Here is a 23,453-nt window from a genome sequence, read left to right on the forward strand (position 1 = left end):
CAACAATACACAGTATCCAATATACAGAGCAACAACAGTGCAGCTTCATTAGTGCAATTTTAATGATGGTAAAGTGACTGGGGCAGGTTATGAGGTGATTATGAAGTGTTCATATGTCCAACTGCAAGGAGGAAAAACTGTTTTTGTGACGGGAGGTTCTGGTCCGAATGGACCGAAGCCTCCTGCCCGAGGGGAGTGGTGTAAATAGAGAAGGGTCAGCTGTGATCCGACCTGCTCGCCCCATAGTCCTGGAGACGTGCAGGTCATGGATAGATGCAGCCGATCACCTTCTCAGCGGAGCGCACACCTCGCTGCAGTCTGTCTGTTCCTGTCGGAACTGACCATCTACTGAGCAAAATTCCGACTGAAGCCTGCTCGGAATCGTGCAAGGTTTGTGAAACTGTACTCCGTGAAATGCGCAGAGCAAAGGAAAAGTCGGCGGTTGTATGTACAGGGGATGCTGTTAAAAATAAATAAAAGCCATTGATCGCGAACATTGCTTTCCGGGGGAAGAATATGTAACGATCATAGTCCGCTTTCACAGCCTTGGAAGGCACACCAGTTCCTGTTTCTCGCCGAAGGGGCGTGTCTGAAACGGGGTGGCAGTGGATTTGGGTGTGGGGGGGGGGGGCGATTGCTGAAAAAGTGACTTTTTCACAAAAACGGATTGGCACTTTTTCTGGGGGATATTCAAAAAAGGGGAGTACTTGAAACAGAGGTTCTGACACTTGCTGGCACTTCGTGTGTACTCCCCACGGCGGGGAGACTCAGAACTAACACCAAAAACATGAAAAAGATGATTTTGATTCTCTATCCCCTTTAAGTCTGTTGGATTTTTCTCTTGATGTTCAGAGCCTTTATTGTTGACTGACATATCACAATCCAACCATTAAAATGCCCTTTGTCTGCATTGGATTTGTCATGAATCTCTGATTCTGGCAGTTTTGTTTCCCTCTTGTAGAATTTTCTTCCTTTTCTCCACCTGGCATGTGGGTGTGGGGATTTTGGGCATGGTTTTCCTTTTGCTCCAGCAGGGTCGAGCGCAAATACTGTTCATCATCTCCTCAACCCTTGCTGCTCTGGTTGGTTAAACCCTGGTCCTGCCTTCAGTCATTGCCAGATTGTTATAGCATCTAATGTGGTACATGTGGCCAACATTTTTAAATCTAGTCTAGTCTCATTTTGTCTTTTAGGTTTTAATCTGAGTTTTTTTATGGTATGTAGGAAACCTGCTTCTCCTGCTTCTCCTCATTATTCAGTCTGCCTGCCATTCATTCCTGCGGCACCGTAAACCTGAACTGAATCTGGAACTTTATTTCCTTTCAATATTAATATGATTTAACGATCACAGTAAATGTTGCTTAATAATGTAAATTTATGTTTTGGGTAAATAAATCGGTTGATTGATGGATTTATTTTTTTTTGTCCTAGCAGGCACCTTCACCCCTTGCACGAAATGGTTTAGTCCGCCTTTCACTGGGCTTTTTAGGCGCGCGCATTTTTTTTTAAGACTGCACATTTAACTCAGCATTCATTCTGCTGAAGCAGCAGTGCGCAACACGTTGAAGATGATGCCCAAGAAAGCAAAATCAGGTTTGCACACCATTGCAATAGTATACCAATTCAAAAATTGAATTGATATTTATTATTGGGTCATAACATGGGCACTGCTTGTGCATCGGGCCCAGAATTTGGTGCTATGCACCTGATTGCAGTCATCTGACCTCCCATCTATGTCCAGACAGGACCTTCTTCATCCCATTATTAACAGTTCCCTCTGTCCAAATGTGCATTAGCTTGGATACATTCAGTTGTTTTACTTAGTATGAGCATTGTAAACCTTCAGATTTGTCTACCTGCTGCTGTGATATCCTTTGATTACCTGCTGCTGTGATATCAAGAAAGAAATTGTCCAAGCTCGTTTCCAGGTGCCTTAATCCATTATCTATTTAAGAAATTTGTCAAATGACATTTTTTAAACTGACTTGTCGAAAATCTTATTCCTGCACAAAGTACGTTTTAAATAACCTATATCCTCAGTAGAATAATTCAGTCTATATCTGACCAGTCTTACTATTGTGTTTTTTTATACAGGACCTAGTATAGGACAGGCTAAATGCTAAATTTACTTTATATAAAGCCTTTAAGTCGTGAATCGGAAGCTGTCAATCGGAAGTGAGGGAACGCAAAAAAGAAAAACAATACCCTAGTGTCCCTTAAGGTGCTCCGTAGTTCATAAAAAAAGTTCTACCGGAAGTTGATACTCATTGCAGGGCAGTCGCCGCGTGGATCAGTGTAGCTGCCACTGAGTCGATATTTCACAATATGGCTGCGATTGGGGTTCACTTTGGCTATACATGTGCCTGTGTAGCGATATTTAAGGTGAGTGCCACTCAGTTTGTAACTCGACTGGATATTTACGTTCCATACATAACCTTATAATCGACAGCGTAGTCTTCAATCTAATCTTAAAACCGTATAGCCACGCTAATGGCGTTGGCCGTCAACCTGCCGGCTAGCTACATAATATAACGATAATTCAAATTATATTAGTCATAACGTCCATTAAATCCCACTTGAGATACGGTAGGATATCACCAGTACAATAACTTAAGAAAATATAATCTTGACTGGTTCATTGAAACATCGGTTCGGGTCTGAATATAACCAATTTAAGGCCGAGCGTGGATAATATGTATTGACGCTGTTACCAATGTTATAGAAACGCTAAACGTTCCCACTAATTCCCTAATTTGGTGTCTCCTCCCTCCTCCGTTTTTTCTGCATGTAGAAATTTCAGCACAACAAAACAAAAGTCCAATTTTTTTTTAAGTTTACCTGGAGGAGAGAAGATTGAATTGAGGAGCTTGTCAGAGGAACTATGAGCATGGATGGACAGGTGTATTCTTTCTGTATGTGTGGTGTGTGAAGGAGCGTGACACATTAGGCCCAGCTTTGAATGGAATAAAAATGCTAACAAGTCGTCCAGAATAACTAGAGATCATAGAATAAAGCAAAAAGATATAATTAAACAATGATCAAGTGATGCCACTTTGCTATTCATAAATTGAATCCATCTAAAATGACAAGTTAAGGTAAGGATGTCTCATTTGATTAAAATCTTGTTACCTCTTTCTTCCATTCTGTGGGGGAAGCCTAAAAACAAAGTCGGCACTTCAGGATGTGCAATTTAGGAAACGGTATAAGGAGCCAGTCCTTGGTGGTTGTTGTAGTAACAAGCAAATGTTGGGCAGGCACAAGCTAAATCCCTTAAAGCAGGGATGTCCACAGCCGGTCCGCTGTCCTGCAGGTTTTAGATGTTCCCCTGCTTCAACACACCTGATTCAGATGAAATTAAACTCTTCAAAAGATTGTCAAGTTCTGCACAAGCCTGCTAACGATGCATTGATCTGAATCAGGTGTGTATATTGCAACTTTTTTTGCTCTTGTGCTCTGCTATAGTTGTGCTACGTAAATGTAAATGTGCTTTATTTATAGAGCCCTTTACAGGTAATCCTTTCAGTGTACCAAAGTGCTTTACAGCAGGTAATAAATAAAGAGAAGAATAAGTAAAAACAAATTAAAAACAATAAAAGAACAGTGAAAGCAATAAAATATAACACAATTTATTAAGATAAAATAAGATAAAAGTGCCATCATACTACTGGGTATTAAAAGCAATCCTAAATAAGTAGGTTTTTAGCCTAGATTTGAAGAGGCCCAGGTCAGAAGACGCAGCTCGACGGGGAGCTTATTCCAGAGCCTGGGGGCAGCGACGGAAAAGGCTCGGTCACCCCAGTGTCTGTCTTTTGACCTGGGCACTTCCAGCAAAAAAATTGATTTGTTGACCTCAGAGCTCTACCAGATAAATATGATGGGGCGAGGCCGTTAAGAGCTTTAAAATGTATTCATATGTAACACGAGTGTCATAAAAACAAAACTCTGTGTGCGCCCTGCACCTGGACAGTATTGCAAATGAATTTGTTGTTATGTTGAAGTGGTTAAAAAGGTTTCCATCACAAGGCCACAAAAATGTCACTAGACAGTAAAGTGAAACTGTATGGTGTGGGGCTTTATATATCAAAGTCGTGAACTTAAGTAGTTTAAGTAAACGAACTTAAGGATACATTTTGTGAGAAGCACATAGTTTTCAAACTTTTCAAGTGTTGCTTTTAACACTTGAACCCTTTGCTGCATGTCGTTCCCCCTCTCTCTGCACCCTGCTTCCTGTCTCTCTTAACTGTCCTGTCCATTAAAGACATAAAAGCCCCCCAAAAAATAATGAAAATAATTTTTAAAAAGTGCATGGGGCAAAAATAATATTTTGGCTGTTACAAGACTAGTTAACAATAAGAATAATACGTAGTAGTGGAAAATATCAAGTTGAAGAGTATCTACACCTGCTCATACGAGTTTTGAGATAGCTGTGCAGTCAAAACCCAGTCATAGTAAAAATAAATGGAAAAAGTAAAAACAGACAATATTGACATTAGTGCAAAGTAGAATGGTGTGTACAAGAGTGCAATAGATGGAAATGATCATTTACACATTTATATTAACAGTATATACAGATGTGAAATCCAATGATAGGTCACCTGTTACACAGACGCAAGTTGTTGTTCACTGAATTGCAGAATTACTGATTTTTCTGAAGCTTTCATTCTGATAGCAGAACTGAATGAGCCTGTTGGAGAATCAGCTCCACTTTTTGATGTGGGGAGTCAGTTTGTTCAGTGACCACCTGTCAAACTCAAATGTCTTCAGGTTCTGTTAAATTTCTTGGCCAGCTTTTGTATAGATGAGGCATCTTATAATAATGCAGGTTGAACACATCACAAGGGGGTCATGCAAGAATCCAGTGACATTCTTGGAAATGGCAAAGTCATCAAATCCGGCAGAGAAATTCACCACCTGTGACAGCCGATTGACTAGAGTGCCTATTCAGTTTAGTATACTATGAACCTCTCTATATAGGGTAAGGTTTTGTTGGCATGAGGTGGTTAACCCTTGAAAATCTGCAGGTGAAGTGCTTTTCTTCAGGTTCTGTTTTATGTTTTATGTTCTAGGTTTCTAGGTTTTATGTGCGACTCCAATTCAGTTCACATGTGTGTGAATTTTCTTTACCAGAGCAAAGGTAGACACGGGTTCAGATTTTCACATTGTATTTTAACAAGCTTGTTCATTTTGGCGCATTTTTACTAGGGCTGGGCAACGATAAAAAATTTTAATCTAATTAATCACATGATTTCCCTGATTAATCATGATTAATTGCATTTGTACACAAAATCCAAAAATGAATTCAAAAGTAGTGTATAGCTTTTAGCATTTAGCTATATTTTAAATGTGCTGCCATATGAATGAAAGTGCCATAACATTTGTTGTGCAAACACACTTTTAACATCAGCATCTTTCTGTAGTTTTTATGTAGAAGCCTCGCTCCACTGTCTGTTTCCTTGAATGACTTGCTGCTATCAGTTGTGTGTTTTGCCTTTAAGTGATATTTTAGACTGGAGCTACTACGGTGATAAGACAATTCAACTTGGCAGCGTTTACAGATGACTTTGCTTCTGTCGACTCCGCCGTCTGGAAGAACTTTAAAATGAAAATGGCCGAGTAAAAGTTCCGTACCCTTCTCCATGTTTGGTAGATCCGCCGATTACTTTCTTTTCCAGTTCCGCAGCAGACAGCAACAGACTTTTACAAAATAAAAGCCTGTGAGAAACAAACTTTTACAATAATAAAATGGAAAATAAAACCTGCGCTAATGCGCGATTAAATATTTATCGGCGTTAAATAATTGAGTTAACGCGATAATAACGAGTTAACTCGCCCAGCCCTAATTTTTACCTTCATAGTAATGCCCTCCAGTGGAATCAAAGCCAGCAGCTCCTCTTTTAAAATCTTTGCCATAAAATTATCTGACAAAAACGCACATTTGGAAAATGTTGTGTTGTCTGTGGACTGATCAATAACCAGCGATAGGTATCTGGCTTTTTTGACGTCATCAATTACAAGTTGCTTGACATCGTCATCCAAAACATGGACATGGTGAACAACAGTTTAGCAGACCTCTGATGGGCCTCTGTCTGTTCAGGATATGACTCCGTGAAGCTTGTAATGCTTTGTGTCGGGGTGACGCCTCAGATTATATTCCTTAGCGTCAGTTTCAGAGGCATAAAAGGTACAACTTTTCTTAAAAAAGTTGGCACTATGAATACATACCTATCAGTCCAATCGTCATTAAAGCCGTGGTTTTCTGCATCAACTTTCAAGTGCTGTTTTTCATGCTTGAAGGCCTTTCTTCTGTCAATCTTCTCGACAAACTACGACACTGCATGTGCTGGTGACGGACAGCTCATACATCTTCATAAATATGAAGCCGAACTTATTGGAATGGCCCCCTAGTGGCCTGCTGTAGTACAGGTAATATGAGTCTGTTAACACGACAAAAGCTAAAAGATAACACATTTGGAAGGAAAAATAATTGATAAAATAATGATGTATGATTTAGGATACAATCTTTATTTTATTTTATATTATGAGAGCATCTGTCCATCACAGTGTCTGCCAAGAAAGATTCTGGCCCATGTATTTGATGACCACTGTCATGGCATGTTGCTCACTGTGTTCACACCTGTATTTAGTGCTACCCACTTGTGATCGGATCACCCTGGATGCATGTTAATCCCAATTGTGAAAAGACTCATAATTTTTTATGTGAATCCCAAAACTTTTAGAATCTCTATCTATTGTTTATACTGATTCAAATGACTGGTGTCACACACTAACACACACTCTCACACGTAACATTGGTGCACATTCAGTCAGTCCAAATGTTCTAATTTGGAATAAAGATGTGGAAATTAAAAAATTTTGTTTTCTTCCCAATTTTTCGATTAATCAAAAATAAATAATAATAGTAAAAAATATCTGTTAAAATTTAAATAAAAAATCAATAATGATAAATAAAAGAAAATGGGGAAAAAATAAAAAAAATCGACAGATAAAATAAAAATCGATTATTAAAATAATTGTAAAGGCTGATTTATGGACGCTGTGGTACATATTCAGTTGATCCGAAAAGTTTTTTTTTTTTTAATTTAAATTCTCACTTTATTAGGCTATGTGAGTGTACTAGCGGTATAGGCAGTATTGATTGACAAGCTAATCTGTAAACATTCTTGTTGTTGTTTGTTCTTCTTTTCTTTACCGCCAAGCTCGAGAAGAAGTAACCAGAATTGTCATTTTCTGTGTATTATTCAGGATGGACGGGCTGAAGTGGTGGCTAATGATGCAGGAGACCGTGTGACTCCAGCTGTAGTGGGCTACAGAGATACTGAGCAGGTAAAGTTTATATTTCTCATAGAGCTGGGCGATATGGGGAAAAATCATATCAAGATATATATATTTTTTTTATACATATCAGTCGATATCAATATATCACGATATAAAACAAATCACTATTTTGTGAATTTTAAATGTTCCCTGTTACTCTTAATTGAGATTTAATGATATCGGAAGGTTAATTTTTAATTAAATATTTATTTTCTTTCAAAGTTGAACATAACATGTGACATGTAACAGGGTATATAAATATAAATATTTTTAATTGTATGTACAATTCAATAACATATACAGCTTTGGTTGTCTTTAAAATCCATCTTTAACTTTTAATGCTCTGTTGTTTGTTTCTATTTTTATTTCTATTGCTCTCCTTGCTGCTGTAACATTTGGAGCTTCCCCTTGTGGGGATAAATGAAGATTCAATGATTTTGTATTTCTGATATTTCATATTCTCAGAGCTCTGGCATGTTGTCACTCAATTTATTTTTCTTTGTTTTGCAGATTGTAGGAATAGCTGCAAAGCAAGGACGGGTCCGCAATGCTGCCAACACCGTTGTTAAAGTGAAACAAGTACTGGGGAAAAGGTGACTTGATTTGTTTACAAATGTCCAGCTGCAAGAGACAAAGCATTATATTAATATAGCCCAGTTGTTTAATATTCAGTTGACATGATGATTGTGTTAAATTCAGCTCGTTCTTTCCTACTAAACAAAAAATGCATGACATGATACAACTATATAAATGAGTACGTTTTTCAAAGGAATTTTTTTTCTTTTCTATCTCAATTGGTTAGATTTGACGAGCCAGAGACACAAGCTCATAAAAAGGAGACCAAGTGCCAGGTGAGTGTCGATAAACACGAAATAAAATAAAAAATTATTCCCTAAAGCTGTGAATTTTGTGTCCTTCAATGACTTTTATTGTCCTCTCTTTGCTCATTTTTCTGATTCTGCTCATATCGCATCTGACTTCAGTCAGTAGGATTATGGCTTTGTAGCAGCTTGGGCTGCAACTAACAATTATTTTTAATAATCGATTTATCGGTCGATTTATTTATTTATTTTATTTGTATTTTTCTTCATTTATTTATTTTTCCTTTTTTTTTTAATTTAATTTTTTTTTTTTTTTAACTATTATTATAGATTTATGTATTTATTTTTGATTAATCGATGAATTGAGAAGAAAACAGAAAATTTTTAATTTCCACATCTTTATTCCAAATTAGAATATTTGGACTGACAGAAAGTTCTGTTACAATAATATCAAATAATAAAAACTAAAATATAGCTGCAAGCAGCAATGTGGGGGTCCTAGCAGAATGTTACAATAGGGAAGGCTTGGGCCGCTCAGGAATGCGTCGTGAGTCCATGCACCAAGTTTGGCATCGATACATCAATGCATCGCAGAGATACGGCCAAATGTCCCATTTGCTCGTCGGCATGGAGTTTGATTGGCTGCCGCGGTTACACAGAAGTGAAATAAAAAAATCCACATAATAATTTATGTGTGGCTTGGTCTGAAGATTCTATGTGCCAAGTCCCGTGGAGATTGGACAATCTTAGTGGCCTGAAATGCGTTTTGAAGGTTTTTGATTAAATTCAAAATGGCGGACAATCCAAGATGGCACAAATGACATCATTAAGTGTGTTGACCTCTTCTATATCCAGGGATTCTAGGGATACTTCATTTGTGAAATGTGGACCAAGGGGTCCAAAGATATGAGCAAAAATGCATTTTTGCTACATATAGCGCCACCTATAGGCCGAACGTCACCAAACTTCTTGGGCCTCTTACCTTAGCAGTCTTGAGTCTGTGTTATAAGTTTGACGTCATGATATCAAATGGTTGCCAAGATATGACCTCACTTCCGGTTTGGGGGCGTCAACCTCGAGTTTGATTGGCTTTTATGGAAAAATGGAAGCCTAATTAAAAATTCCACACGATAACTTTTGTGCGGCTTGGTCTTAAGAGTCTATGTGCCAAGTTTCGTGATAATTGGACAATCTCTGTGACCTGAAATGCTTTTTTAAGCTTTTTGATAAAATTCAAAATGGCGGAAAATCTAAGTATACGCAAATTGACGTCATAGGGTGCGTTGGGCTCGTCATGATCCAAGGATTCCAACGATGCCTCATTTGTGAAATTTGGACCAAGTAGTCCAATGTTATTAGGCTGAATGCACTTTGAACTTTGGTGTGTTGGTGGCGCTAGAGAGTAAGATCTTGGGGGCATGAAAATTCTTGATATTGGCTTTGGCACTTAGCTGATTACGTGTGCCAAATTTCACAACTTTTTACCATAGCATTCATGGGGCTGCCATAGACTTCAATTGCAGCAGAAACGGATTAATAATAATAGGAAAAGCTACTAACTCAATGGGTTCCTGCAGCTTCGCTGCTAGGACCCCCAATAAATGTTCGTCAAATATCCATCCATCCATTATCTGCCGCTTGTCCGGTGATCGGGTCGCGGGGGCAGCAGCTTGAGCAGAGAAACCCAGACGTCCCCAATGTTCATCAAATAGCTTGAAGTTAAAAAAAAAAAAAAAAAAAAAAAAAAAAAAAACGTGTTCATAAAAATATCTACAAATGTATTAGGGCTGGGTAAAAAAAATCGATTCAATCAATTTTGAATAGATTTAATTTAAAATTTTGCAAAAGCGATTTGTAGGGCATGAGATGTTTGTTTATTTATTTTTTTTCCATAAAGTTATGAAGAATTAATACTATTGAATCGTGACTAATCGATTCAGGACCTTATGAATGGAAATCAAATCGATTTAGGAAATTGGCCACGATACCCAGCCCTAAAATGTATGCTATATACCTGCAAAAAATATGTTATATGTTAATGTATATGTGTAAGTACTAGTACCATAAAAAATACTTAATTACACAAATTTGAGTAGATCTAATAAATTACCTCTAAATGCAATTCATCCTGCCTCACTCCTCATTCCCATACAGTGCAGTGTCTTCACTCTGACTTGACCAGCAAATTAAAACTGGACTTGGGTCGAACCGTTTTCTCTGCGTCTGTCATTTGTAGAATTTACTTAATTTCCTTTGAAAATACCGCCTCTGTACAACTCGCTCTGCAGGTTAAGCTTTTTATTTATTTATTTATTTTTATTAAACTTTATTTCAGCCAGCCAGCATTGACAAAGCTCTGCAGAAGAAGTAAAGGGCTCTGCGACATGGCGCGTGACGCATAAATCGCGCAAAACAACGATTCGATAAGGAAATTCGTTGCCAACTCTTTTAATAATCGATTTTTATTGACTATCGATTCGTTATTGCAGCCCTAGTAGCAGCATGTTATTAGGCCCATTTAGACAGAATACAGGGGATTTTAAATTTAACAAGACAAACTTAACTCGTAACCTGTAGTTGTTTTACGATTGAAAGATATTGCAGCAGATAGGCTTTTAAATGACAAAACTACCAGTAAGTTCACTAACGATTTCTGCTGTGTTGATTTTTGGCAAATTACCAGATTGTACCAGATTTAAAAACCCCATGTCCACTTGAGAAGTAAATATGGAAAGAGTGGAGCTTTTTTTTTTTTTTTTCTTTCTTCAAACCACAGTTGACTGAACTTAGAAAGCATTTAATCAGTCAAAATTGTTACTGCTGTGGACAGGTTGTCAGCAGAGAAGAGAAGCCATATTATGAGATTGCAGTTGGAGAGCACCCAGAGTATGTGGCACCAGAGGATGTTGCAAAGCTGATCTTCAACAAAATGAAAGGTAGTCATTATACAACGAGCGCACACTTTGCAAATAAGCAGCGAGTTGATTGTTCATGCCCATTTTTCACAGAAACGGCTCAGTCGGCTCTGGATTCTGATGTCTCTGACGCCGTCATTACTGTCCCTTTTGAGTTTGCCCATGCACAGAGGCAGGCTGTGAGGTAAACTGTGTTTTTATTTATTTTTTTGATTAATTAATTTATTTTTGGATTACTTCTGTACAGTATTGCTGCGTGATTGTGAAAAATCGTTTGATTCTTGCGTGTTTTTTGTGCAGACAGGCAGCTGAAGCTGCAGGGTTCCATGTATTGAGGATGATCCATGAACCTGCAGCGGCTTTACTGGCCTATGATATTGGACAAGACTGCTCCACTGAAAAGAGGTATGGTATTACCACTAAGAGTTTTTTTTTTCCTTTCTACTCGTAGTATTTCTTGATATCAGTCACTTTCTCAATATGCTGAAGATGGATCTCATACAGGGGCTTAGTCCTCTAGATGGTTCCTCTTCCCTCTCGTCACCCCTCTGTTAAGTAGCAGAACACAGTTCATCCTGGAGGGCTTATCATGATGTGTTCTTTTGTGTTTGTTTTTTCATTGCTGGCACTGACTCTCTGAGCTGGACTGAGAGTAAGTGAATGCTGACAAAGCTGCCTTAAAAAAAAAACTTGAACTGCTGGGTATTGCTGAAGAGGTATGCACTGACTCACTGGTGCCCCAATCTCCCCTGTGGGTCTCTTGAGGGCAGCCTCAATGGGGTTGATCTGCTTGAGACACCCGAGCCTTGAGGTCCATCACTTGAGAGGCCTTCGCTGACTCCCTGGCTCCTGTGTCACCAAGTCAGTGTCTATGGTAGAAAGCTTGGTTGCGGTGGTCGGCCAGATAGCACCTTAGAAAAACCAACTTGCTGATTGATCAACATGCCTGGTTGTACTTAAGGTGTCTCTTCAGATGAATGGTTGGTTTAGTGTTAAGTCTTCATTGCTCAAGAGGTTTGCACCGGCTCCCTACTGTCTTTAGCCTCGTTTCCACCGTCAGTACGGTTCACTATGTATCGGTACGGGTCGCTTTGGGGTCAGCTTTGCGTTCCCACTGTACAAAGGGGACCCTCAGGGGTGGGCGGAGTGCGTGCCGTAGCGTCACTACGTCAATCGCTCCGAAGCTTCTTCAGCTTAATGCCACACTGGCTCGCGGTTTCGGTTGAAACCACTCTCTGCCATTTTTGCAGCAATCAGCTGGAAAACTTTTTCGTTTTGCACAGCGCCATCGAGCTCCCGCTGCACAGCCTCCTCACCAACAACGGAGAGCAGAGCCTGGAACCGGTGCTGTGTGCTAGGTTCCCCAAGCAGAAGGGTTACGAAAATGGTAACGGGTACCATGGGACCGGTACGCTTTCGTGGTAATGGAAACACTGAAATAAGCGAACCGTTCTGAACCGACCCGTACCGGACTGCATAGTGGAAACGGGGCTTATGACTCTCCAACCCGGGTAGAGACGACTTTGGATTGCGGGACCGTTGGTTAGTGAAACCAGGGAAACTCTGCAAGCATCTCAGTTGAAATAAAGTGAGTAGAAGCAGATGCAGTCGTGAGAGTTATAGCAGCCCTGATCATAAATTTATTGCTGTTTGGTATTTACATTATGAGCACAGTGGTGCTGGCTTTCCATAGTTGGAGGAGACTTTGCAGAGCAGTCCAGAGCTGACATGTCACCCTTTACACAGTGTGCCCTGGCAAAAGCTTGTACTGTGTTATGGAGAGTTTTTTTAGAAAGACTTTTCAATCTTTCCAGAAGTATGGTGTGTTTTTGGAAACTTGTCCCAGCTGTCTTAAAGGGATAGTTCGCCGTATGCCGTATGACATCCCATATTAGCAATATCATTTATGAACATTGACTTACCCCCTGCTGCGTCCTGTGAGCGGAGATCCAGCCTCGTTTTGGCGTTGACAAAGGTAGTCCAGCTAGTTGGCTGGGGTTTAAAAAAATAAAGCGTTTTGCTTCTCAAAACAATATGCGTTCAAAAGAGTAATACATTCGCATCACAAAATTGTTCTCCAGGAAAAAGTCAGACCTCACAATCACTTGGCCCTATTTTCTCTCCCTTCGTATCACTGCGTGCTGCCACCTGCCGACAGCCGCACCTGTTACGGTGTTTACTGCTCGGAAGCAGAGGACTGCACGGTCTGCACTTCGGTCTGCACGGTCTACACAGCACGCAGAAAAGGCGCCTGTCAAAAGAGGCGAACTATCCCTTTAACTGGAACACTACTTGAGGCAATTCCTGCCCACAGCAGAAGCCCTACACAATGACTGTTTATGTTAAAGAATGACTTATAACAATTGCAATATAAACAATTCTTTGCTATATACTATATGTCTGTTGCTATACGCATTTAATTTGTTTGATTAATTTTTATAAATGTATATACAATATTGGTAAAATAAATGTGACAACGCTTTTGGTATTTGATGTATAAATGTGTCTGTATGTTTATTATGTTCATTTCTTTCACAGCCATGTCTTAGTGTATAAGCTCGGTGGAACCTCCCTCAGTGTAACAGTCCTGCGGATAAATGGAGGGATGTCTCGGGTTCTCAGCACATGCACCGACCACAGCATTGGAGGAGAGATTTTCACACAAGCCTTTGCCCAGCACCTCGCCTCAGAGTTTAAACGGTAGCCACTGTGACTGATACGTGTTGAAACTTTTTTAATTTTTAATTTTTTTTAAATTTTTTATTTATTTATTTATTTTTTACGGCTTTATACAAAATTAAGATTTCTGAAATGAAGGATCTTTGAGTACAACATGAACTCTAAACAAGTTCAGCCTCGTGCCAAGAATGTGGACACGGCTCTTGCTTTGGTTACACCGAATAGCTTGCAAAAGCAACTCCGGTACCCAATACTCCTGCAGCACCCCCCACAGAAATCCTAATGCTATTTCTCTGTGTTTGTTTTCATAGAATCTATAAGCATGATGTGAGCAGCAATGCTCGAGCAATGTTGAAGCTGATGAACAGTGCAGACATGGCCAAGCACACGCTGTCCTCCTTGGGAACAGCCAACTGCTTTGTTGATTCCCTGCATGATGGCGTTGACTTTGAATGCAAAGTCTCAAGGTGAGTTTGGCAAGTTGACACAAAGATCATAAAAAAATGTAAAAAGTAAGTTATGACATCCATACAAGAAATTATGATGTGACTTAGATCATGATTTAAAAAAAAAAAAGTGTGAAAATGACCTTCTGTACTATTTTCTTCTGACAATGGAAATTGCAGCAAAGATATGAAATGAAGGGGAATAAAAAAAAAACCTAGTCGTAAATACTGTGGTGGCTTTTTTTTTTTTTTTTTCACTGGATTGAAATCTAATGCAGAATTTGCAACTTTCTTCTGGGCTGGTATGTAAAGATCATGTATTGTTCATATTGTGGAGGCAGATTATGTTGTAGTTTACTTTTCTGAGATCATTCTATAATGTCGGCTGACTGTATGTATTGATGCGGTGCTGAGCCACCTCTGTACCTTAGAATTACCTCTCCATCTGACACTTGAATAAACTAATTTAAAAAGGAATGCAAACATACGCCTCATCTGGTAAAACTGCCCCCTTGTGGTGATTACTATTGATGACCAATGTTGCTAAATAAATGCAAGAAAATGCTGCAAAAAAAAACTGACTCAAAGCACTTAAATGACATGCAGAAATGTTTTTATTGGCATCTTTTTTTTTTTTTTTTTTTTGCCAGAGCTCGATTTGAGCAACTCTGCTCCTCACTCTTCAACAAAAGCATCCAGCCAATCGTGTCCCTGCTGGATGAAGCAGGGCTTTCTGCTGGAGACATTAATAAGGTATGTTTTCTTTCATACTTTAATACTTTCATACTTTCTGTGCTTGAATGTTGTGATAGGTATGTATGTTTCTTAGGTGGTTCTCTGCGGTGGCTCAGCCCGGATCCCTCGTCTACAGCATTTGATCCGGGAGATGTTTCCTGATGTGGAACTCCTCAATTCATCACCTCCTGATGAGGTTATTGCTGTCGGAGCAGCCATAGAAGCAGGCTTACTTGTTGGCAGAGATGGCCTCAACTCTGAAGAGGAGTCTGTCACAGTGGACGTTTCTGCTGTTGACATACTATTGAAGGTATACTAATCGATTGGAAAGTACGTTGTATTTAATATAATAATCACAAATGTATACATAGCATGGCAAATATTTAATGTGTAATAAATCGAATGTAATTAATCTTAAGCTCCTTCCTTAAGCAGACTGCAGAAGAACCTGATTTTACACAGCATCAGACATTTGAGACAATGATTGATATACACATCCAAAGTGGCCAGAAATGGCTAACAGTAAGAAATAGCAGCATTTTGATGTTGCCCAGTGAGAGTCCAGACCTCAACCCCTTCAGCCTGAGAATTGAACTAAAAACCACGTTGATGATGATAGCTATGACACCCTCCAACCTTAAAGGAGAAGTTTTTATACTTGGACCTTATTTCTGGCATAAAATACGTTCATCTACTTACTGATGTCGACACTATTTAGTTCCGCATATATCCATATATATATATTGGTCAAATACCCCGGCTTTCAGGGCCCGGACTTCTACCAGAGGCTTGGGAGCTTGAGGGTTCCACAGCGCATCTTAGCTGTTCCTAGAACTGCTGGAGCCATTCTTTCAGTTTGGGTGTCACGGACCTATATGCTCCAATTACCGCTGGTACTATTAATTACCGCTGCCTGCTCTTCCCACATCTTTTCGACTTCTTTCTTCAAGTTTTGGTGTTTTTCGAGCTTCTTAACACCACTGCCAGTTGACGGTGGAATATTTAGTCGTGAGTAAATTTCATGACTGGACTTGTTGCACAGGTGGCATCCTATCACGGTACCATGCTGGAATTCACTGAGCTCCTGAGAGCGATATGTGTCCGGTCTTATAATTCCCACCTGCGCTACTGCGTTAACAGCAAAATATGGGTATCTTTTTTAAATAATTGTTTTTTAGGTGTAGAGTTTGCCTCTGTATTATGAAATGAGTGCATACAAAGTACTGATATAGTAAATCAAACAATAATATTTTTTGTGTAGTTGTATATTGTAATGATAACCTATGGTTGTCACAAAATCCCACGGCACACCTGGACTTGCCTCGGGAACCACTGTAGTAGAGAAGAGTGTAACGCCTAACATACTCTGTTTCTCTTCATGGTGTGTGGGTGTTGCAGGAGCTGGATGAATACGGAGCGGAGACGTTCACTGTTCTCCTTTCGTCGGGCACTCCCCTTCCTGCCCGCAGACATCACCTGCTTTGTGGAGAGGGAAAAATGTCCTCCCTCTGTTTGGAAATTTATCAGAGATTTGTCACGGAGCAGCCAGAAAAGCTATCGAAGGTATGGAAGGAAAAAAAAGCACACGCTAAGATCAAACTATTGCTGCTGCTGCTAGTGTTATGAGTAGTACAAGAAAATTGGAAATGAGCTCATCTCTTTTCAAAGCACAAGTGAGCTGGGAACTTAACTGTATTTGACAGTCTAGATTTTTTCTAATGCAAGCACAGCGTCCTATGCAGAGGGAATTTGTGCCGGCTACTGTCTTTGGGTTTCAGCACACCTCCTCGAAATGTCATGATGGTTTGTACAAAAAGTGTATGAACATCATGCTGTTTTGGTAAAGACTTGAAACTTGATTAAGATCAAAAGGTCATTGGGTAATGTGTAACAAATCAAGTGCACACTTTTGTGTCAGTTTTTTTTTGTAGATTTAAGATAAAATCTACAACCTACCGTATAAAGAGTTTGAGAAATGTAGTGGTCTGAGTTCTCAGATATCAACTGGTCCTTCAAAATGTATTTAGTTTGAACTCTGACTTACTTCAATCAAGACGTGACAAAAAGTGTTCTCTGAAAATGCTGAATTACAAATGGAAAAATGATTTTGAAGTTTTATATAACAGTCTGTGTGTTGTTTTTGGATGACATAGTAGAAGATTCAGTATTTAACTATAAAAAAATAAACAAGAAAATTAATTCAAACATATTTATGATCAGTTATTTAGCATACGAATGCACCGTTGAGCTACTTTTATGTATCTTTGTGCACAATATACAGATTATCTTTAGAGACCTGCCGCCGAAAGAGGAGAACCACAACATAGATGCTGTGTTAACGATGAAAAGGTATTTGTCCTTTCAGGATCAGTTTGTGTACTGCTTGTTGTGATTAGTTGGTTTATCATTATTTCTCTATGTTGCAGGGATGGCTCTGTTCATATTTCATGTGTAGAACAGAACCATGGCAAGTCGGAGGTCGTCACAATACCAGCAGCATCATGAAGACTGTGATCTACGGCCCAAACCACACACAACATTTTAGTGTTGGGATTTGTTTTTGTTTTTTTTAACTCAATAAACATAACACTGAAACTGTATCCGTTGGTGTATGTTATTCAATTCAATTCTTTATTTATATCAGACACAAGTGCATGGTCCATATCACAATATAAATACATAGTAAAAAAATAATAATAATAAATTGTAAAATAAAAGACAAGACAAGTACACAGCCATCAGGCATATAAGCACTCTCTCCAGTGTCGCCTAAGCTTAGAAGAGAACCTCACAGAGCTCTTAGTTGGATTTACTAAAGATCCAATTATACTATTTTGAGAGCAATCCAGTCGGCACATAAATTTATACATTGCATTTCTCAGGACTGCATCACATCCAGGGACATTGGAGTGTGCAAACAGGTAGCTGGCACTGGACCATCTAGGTAACTGCATCAGTAGTCTCATAGTATGCAACTGTGAGCTTCTGGTAGCTGTTTTTCTTATATTTCCACCACAAGTGGGCAGTATACATGGGTGTACAGAAGGCCCTGAACAGAGAGCATTTGACATTAACAGAACACATACTAAACTTGCGAAGTAGCATATTAGCCTGGGCATACAATTTACGTCGTTGACGGTATATATCACGATCATCACAGAGATCATCTGAAATTATATGACCGAGGTACTTAACTTCCTTGCACACCATAAGTGGACTATCACACAGATGGAAAACAGGGAATGTCATCTTCTTATCCTCTTTACTCCTCACTATCATGACATTGCTCTTCTTTGCATTGAATTTAAAGTCATACAAAAGACCATATTGAGTGCATACCTTAAGAAGTTGTTGTAAACCAGCACTACATGGGCTCACAATGGCCAGGTCATCTGCATACATGAGATGGTTAATCACCATTTGATACGTGGAATGGGGAGGATATTCCACACCCCCATTTTACATGCATTGTCTGGTGGCTGTACCAGTACACTAGGATCCTAATGATGACCTTAGGCACCCCTCTCTGCTGTAATTTCATAAATAACTTACTATGATTGATTCTGTCAAAAGCCTTAGAGGCATCAAGAAAACACATAAAAACAGTAGAGTTCTGGTTCACATATTTGGCAACCATTTCCTTTAAAGCAAATACGCACATATCGGTGCCATGTTTCTTTTTTTTGTATGTTACTGTATTGTCATGAAATATTGGAGATTGTAAGTAGGTGCTTTCAAGCATAATTTTAAAGTATTGCACATTGAGCCCAGACTTATTAAACCAGGCAAATCAGTGTGTGGGCACAGACTAGAAAAAAACAAAAATGGGCATAGCCAGTGCTCCAGAGTATCCAACTAACAATGAGTGTTTTAATAAAAAACATGTTGCCGGATCATTTCAGTAATAAATAGTTATATAAGAGCTGTAACACTGTAGGCCATTTCAACCAAGCTGCTATTGTTGTTGCTGTTATTGGCTACACTTACACTATATTGCCAAAAGTATTCACTTACCTTTCCAAATAATTAAATTCAGGTGTTTAAATCACTTCCATGGCCACAGATGCATAACTTCAAGACATGCAGACTGCTTCTACAAACATTAGTGACAGAATGGGTCGCTTAAGTATCTGTCTAAAGGAAGTATCTCTCCTAACAGGAGATGGGCAAGGCCTTCACAAAGCTTGCAAGTGCATTTCTACACTATCCCTTCACGAAGGGATTCTCCAACCACAGTTGCCCCACATGAAGTCACAGTTACCAGAGATTGTACAAGTGGCAAGATGTAAGATGTGGATTAGAATGGGCCTGTGTCTCAGAGCATTTGTTTTTGTATAATCTGTTTTGGATAGAGTGCCAATCTTGATTTATTTATTTATTTTTTTAACCAAAAAATGCTTTTGGTAATATGCACTATATTGCCAAAAGCATTCACTCATCTGTCTTTACGCACATATGACCTTAATTGAGATCCCATTCTTAATCCATTAGGGTTTAATAAACATTTCGCCCACCCTTTGCAGCTATAACTGCTCCAGCTCTTCTGGGAAAGCTTTCCACAAGGTTCAAGAGTGTGTTCATGGGAATTTTTGACCATTCTTCCAGAAGCGCATTTGTGAGGTCAGACACTGATGTTGGACGACAAGGCATGGCTCGCAGTCTCCACTCCGATTCATTCAAGATATTGTATTGGGTTGAGGTCAGGACTCTGTGTAGGCCAGTCAAGTTCTTCCACACCAAACTCGCTCACCCATGTCTTTATGGACCTTGCTTTGTGGCAGCCGCTACAGCACATAGACATTTAGAAAATCCAGCAGCTAAAGAGTGTAGAAAGACAATATGAATACATTTCCAGAAAGGACATGCTTTTTTCTTACATTTTGGCTAAGGGTTCTGCTGAATTACCTGTATGCATATTGGAGAGAGTTGTTCATCTTTAAGTGTGAAGAAATTTCCCAGAAAGGTCACCTGTTACTGCACAAACTGAAGCTTTGACAGGATGGCTTTGTGTCCTGTAGCTGCATTATGTTACAGGAATGTACAAGCATGTACAAGCGTAGGAACCCCCCCCCCAATATTGTAGAAAGGTGCATTTGTGCGCATTAATTTATGACATTTCTTTCAGGTTTCCGATATGTGTCCCCCCCCCAATGTTAAACTCATTCCTATGCCCTTGAGTACCAGTGTCAGTTCCACACTGCAACAGTGTGGGGCAGCAGGGCTGAGGTCAAAAGTGGCTAATGGTCACACTGTATGGGCAGTGGCAATTGACTGAAAGGGCCCAATCTAAAGTCTACAACAAAATTACTGGATCAATCATTTAATTCCAAAGTGCGACTCATCTGAGAAGTTACAGCATGCACTGTCAGAGAACGGTCAGTTGGTGTAAAACTGTAGAAGTCGATGTCGGAGAGCGGTCAGTTGGTGTAAAACTGTAGAAGTCGATGTCGGAGAGCGGTCAGTTGGTGTAAAACTGTAGAAGTCGATGTCGGAGAACGGTCAGTTGGTGTAAAACTGTAGAAGTCGATGTCGGAGAGCGGTCAGTTGGTGTAAAACTGTAGAAGTCGATGTCGGAGAGCGGTCAGTTGGTGTAAAACTGTAGAAGTCGATGTCGGAGAGCGGTCAGTTGGTGTAAAACTGTAGAAGTCGATGTCGGAGAGCGGTCAGTTGGTGTAAAACTGTAGAAGTCGATGTCGGAGAGCGGTCAGTTGGTGTAAAACTGTAGAAGTCGATGTCGGAGAGCGGTCAGTTGGTGTAAAACTGTAGAAGTCGATGTCGGAGAGCGGTCAGTTGGTGTAAAACTGTAGAAGTCGATGTCGGAGAGCGGTCAGTTGGTGTAAAACTGTAGAAGTCGATGTCGGAGAGCGGTCAGTTGGTGTAAAACTGTAGAAGTCGATGTCAAAGAGCGGTCAGTTGGTGTAAAACTGTAGAAGTCGATGTCGGAGAGCGGTCAGTTGGTGTAAAACTGTAGAAGTCGATGTCGGAGAGCGGTCAGTTGGTGTAAAACTGTAGAAGTCGATGTCGGAGAGCGGTCAGTTGGTGTAAAACTGTAGAAGTCGATGTCGGAGAGCGGTCAGTTGGTGTAAAACTGTAGAAGTCGATGTCAAAGAGCAGTCAGTTGGTGTAAAACTGTAGAAGTCGATGTCGGAGAGCGGTCAGTTGGTGTAAAACTGTAGAAGTCGATGTCGGAGAGCGGTCAGTTGGTGTAAAACTGTAGAAGTCGATGTCGGAGAGCGGTCAGTTGGTGTAAAACTGTAGAAGTCGATGTCGGAGAGCGGTCAGTGAATACGGGGAGATACCAGGTACAGTAGGAAGCTGAGAGCTAGATTACAGTGCTGTTTACGTTCATGATTTCTACACAAAAGGCTAGTCTAAGGGCAAGGAAGAATTATTTAAACAACTGTAGTTGTCAGAGAGGTCCATTTCAACAGCTAGCTGTGCAGACCTATGGCACCTTTTGCCATAAAGTTGGGTGATGTATATGCATTAAGTAGTGTTATTAATGTAACAGTCTGACGACAAGCCCACAGTGGGAGGCCACTGAGAGGCAGTACCTGCTGATTAGAAGTGGCTTTTTTATAGTTCGAGAGCAGCGGCAGATCATTAGCCACTTGAAGATCTCTGCGTCTCTTGTGTGGGAGCACAGGGGCACCTGACACTCAACAGTAAACTGCTCAGTGTCAGGTGGAGCTTATCAAAGAATTATGTGCATTTTGGACACATTAGGAGCGTGTGGCACAATAGCTCAGCTGACAGCCTGCAAATCTGAAAACAAAGGGCCATTGTGTGGGCTGTTCTTGGAAATATGGACGTAGATGGGGCACAGGGGTGGTCTGAATAGCAATGAAAACAAAGTGTGGATTAATTTTGGATGAGTTTTGGTCCCTTTTCCTAATTGAAGACTTCTGGACACTAATGGAAGTTCTTGGCCTCTAAAACGATGAAGCCAAAAATCATGAAATTTAGCTGATTCTTACTGACATTCCTTTAACTGATTTTATATTGTTTTTATGTTGATAAAATGACAAAAGATAATAACTTGGAATAGCTTCGTTCATAGTTGTGTACATTGATTCAGTAGAGGATCACAAAGGAAAAAAATACAAGAAAACCATGTGTACATGTGTTCAAAATCCAATGTTTGCTAAACGTTGTGCCATACAAGGCACTGCTACTGCTAGTTTTGTGCAAAATGGCAATTTGGAAATACGCAATAACGAACCATGCAGCAGTAGCAAATTCCGTGTAAAGATGCTGCAGCGCGCGTCGATGACGTCATCCCAGTAGTGTGTAGAAAGCCCCCGATAAGCTCCTGATAGCCTCGGAGTTTATGTGTGGTGGTTCAGCTCCACTCTGTTTTCAATCAAACTACACTCTAAAGCTCTCTAATATAGGCTTAAATTTGTCTAAAAAATAACTGCAAATGCACAGATGGTGATCTACACATATGCCTTGAGATCAAATTTCCCATTTGTAACTTGTGTGTTGTTGTTTTTTTTTGTTTTTTTACAAATAAATGTGTATTTGTAAATATATCGTTTTCCATTTGTAAAACTGAAAATTATGTTTGTGATTCGTGACTCAGCATTTGTGGATCACCAATCACACGTTCGTGACTGTTCGAAACCGCAGACTACATACTACATACGGCATACTCATTGATCAGACAGTATGCAGAGCATTTACCCACAATGCATTTCGCTCATACCCGAGCCGAAATCAGCCGGCCTGAAGCTGATTTCGCTTTAGCTCTAAACTCTGTAAACTTTAGCAACATTTGAAACATTTTCAGGTGAGAAAGTAGTCGTTTAGATCCCCAACGTGTTGAAAACCTGACAAAATACCGGCTATTTACAATTTTGTTCCGACGAATTTGGCGCTACTAAAGCTAGCCGTAGTGAGTTATCTTCCGGTTATTCCGGTTATTTTCACAAAATACCTGTAGCATTTTATCATAGGGAAAGCCAGTACGATACAATTGGTGCTTTTGTTTTAAAAACAGGAAGTGAACCTACCCTCGTTGTAGCTAGCTTGAAACTGCCGTTTTGACAGGAAATGACGATCGGTGACGTCACGTTACGTTGCATCTTGGGTAGTTTGAGTATGAGTAGTAACCTCATGACGCATACCCAACATTCCGGCGAATCTAGTATGCATCCGGGAAAAAAGTCAGTATGAGTAGTAGGAGTAGTAGGAGAAGTATGCGGTTTCGAAATCCACACAGATCCACAAACAAATAGCTTGTGACTCACAAAGCACCATCCAGTAGATGGTACTGTTGTTCACTGATGTATCTATGGCTCGGCTTAAGAACAACGAAGAAAGAAGGTTGCTGATTAGCAGCAACTACATAGAAGCGTCAGTTGGATGGGTATATATATATATATATATAACATTTTTGGATGGTGCTTGTTGCTAGTCTGTAGTTTTAACGTTTTTGTTTTATTTCCGCCACCTTTGTGTTGTTTTCAGTCAATATCAGCGATAGCGTAAAAGGGTCTTGCCTAAGATAGTACCTTTCG

General features: G+C 39.8%; 1 protein-coding gene across 1 annotated transcript; it reads left to right on the forward strand.

Moving 5' to 3' along the window:
- The first annotated feature begins 2,253 nt into the window (after positions 1–2,253).
- On the forward strand, positions 2,254–17,531 carry hspa14 (heat shock protein 14). The gene is made up of 14 exons (XM_075471985.1): positions 2,254–2,382; positions 7,264–7,344; positions 7,846–7,928; positions 8,138–8,186; positions 10,987–11,092; positions 11,165–11,255; positions 11,372–11,476; positions 13,610–13,771; positions 14,062–14,217; positions 14,847–14,949; positions 15,026–15,241; positions 16,330–16,494; positions 17,213–17,280; positions 17,358–17,531. Exons 1-14 carry the CDS (start codon positions 2,326–2,328, stop codon positions 17,434–17,436), a joined length of 1,521 nt encoding a protein of 506 aa, XP_075328100.1. The 5' UTR covers positions 2,254–2,325; the 3' UTR covers positions 17,437–17,531.
- Positions 17,532–23,453: the final 5,922 nt, after the last annotated feature.

Source organism: Odontesthes bonariensis, chromosome 8 (assembly GCF_027942865.1).
Source record: "Odontesthes bonariensis isolate fOdoBon6 chromosome 8, fOdoBon6.hap1, whole genome shotgun sequence".
Taxonomy (NCBI): domain Eukaryota; kingdom Metazoa; phylum Chordata; class Actinopteri; order Atheriniformes; family Atherinopsidae; genus Odontesthes; species Odontesthes bonariensis.

Coding starts and splice junctions, on each gene's coding strand:
- hspa14 (XM_075471985.1), top strand. CDS start 2,326: ATGGCTGCGATTGGGGTTCACTTTGGCTATACATGTGCCTGTGTAGCG. Junction 11,477..13,609: donor GACTGCTCCACTGAAAAGAG/GTATGGTATTAC, acceptor TTTCTTTCACAG/CCATGTCTTAGTGTATAAGC. Junction 16,495..17,212: donor AGCCAGAAAAGCTATCGAAG/GTATGGAAGGAA, acceptor CACAATATACAG/ATTATCTTTAGAGACCTGCC.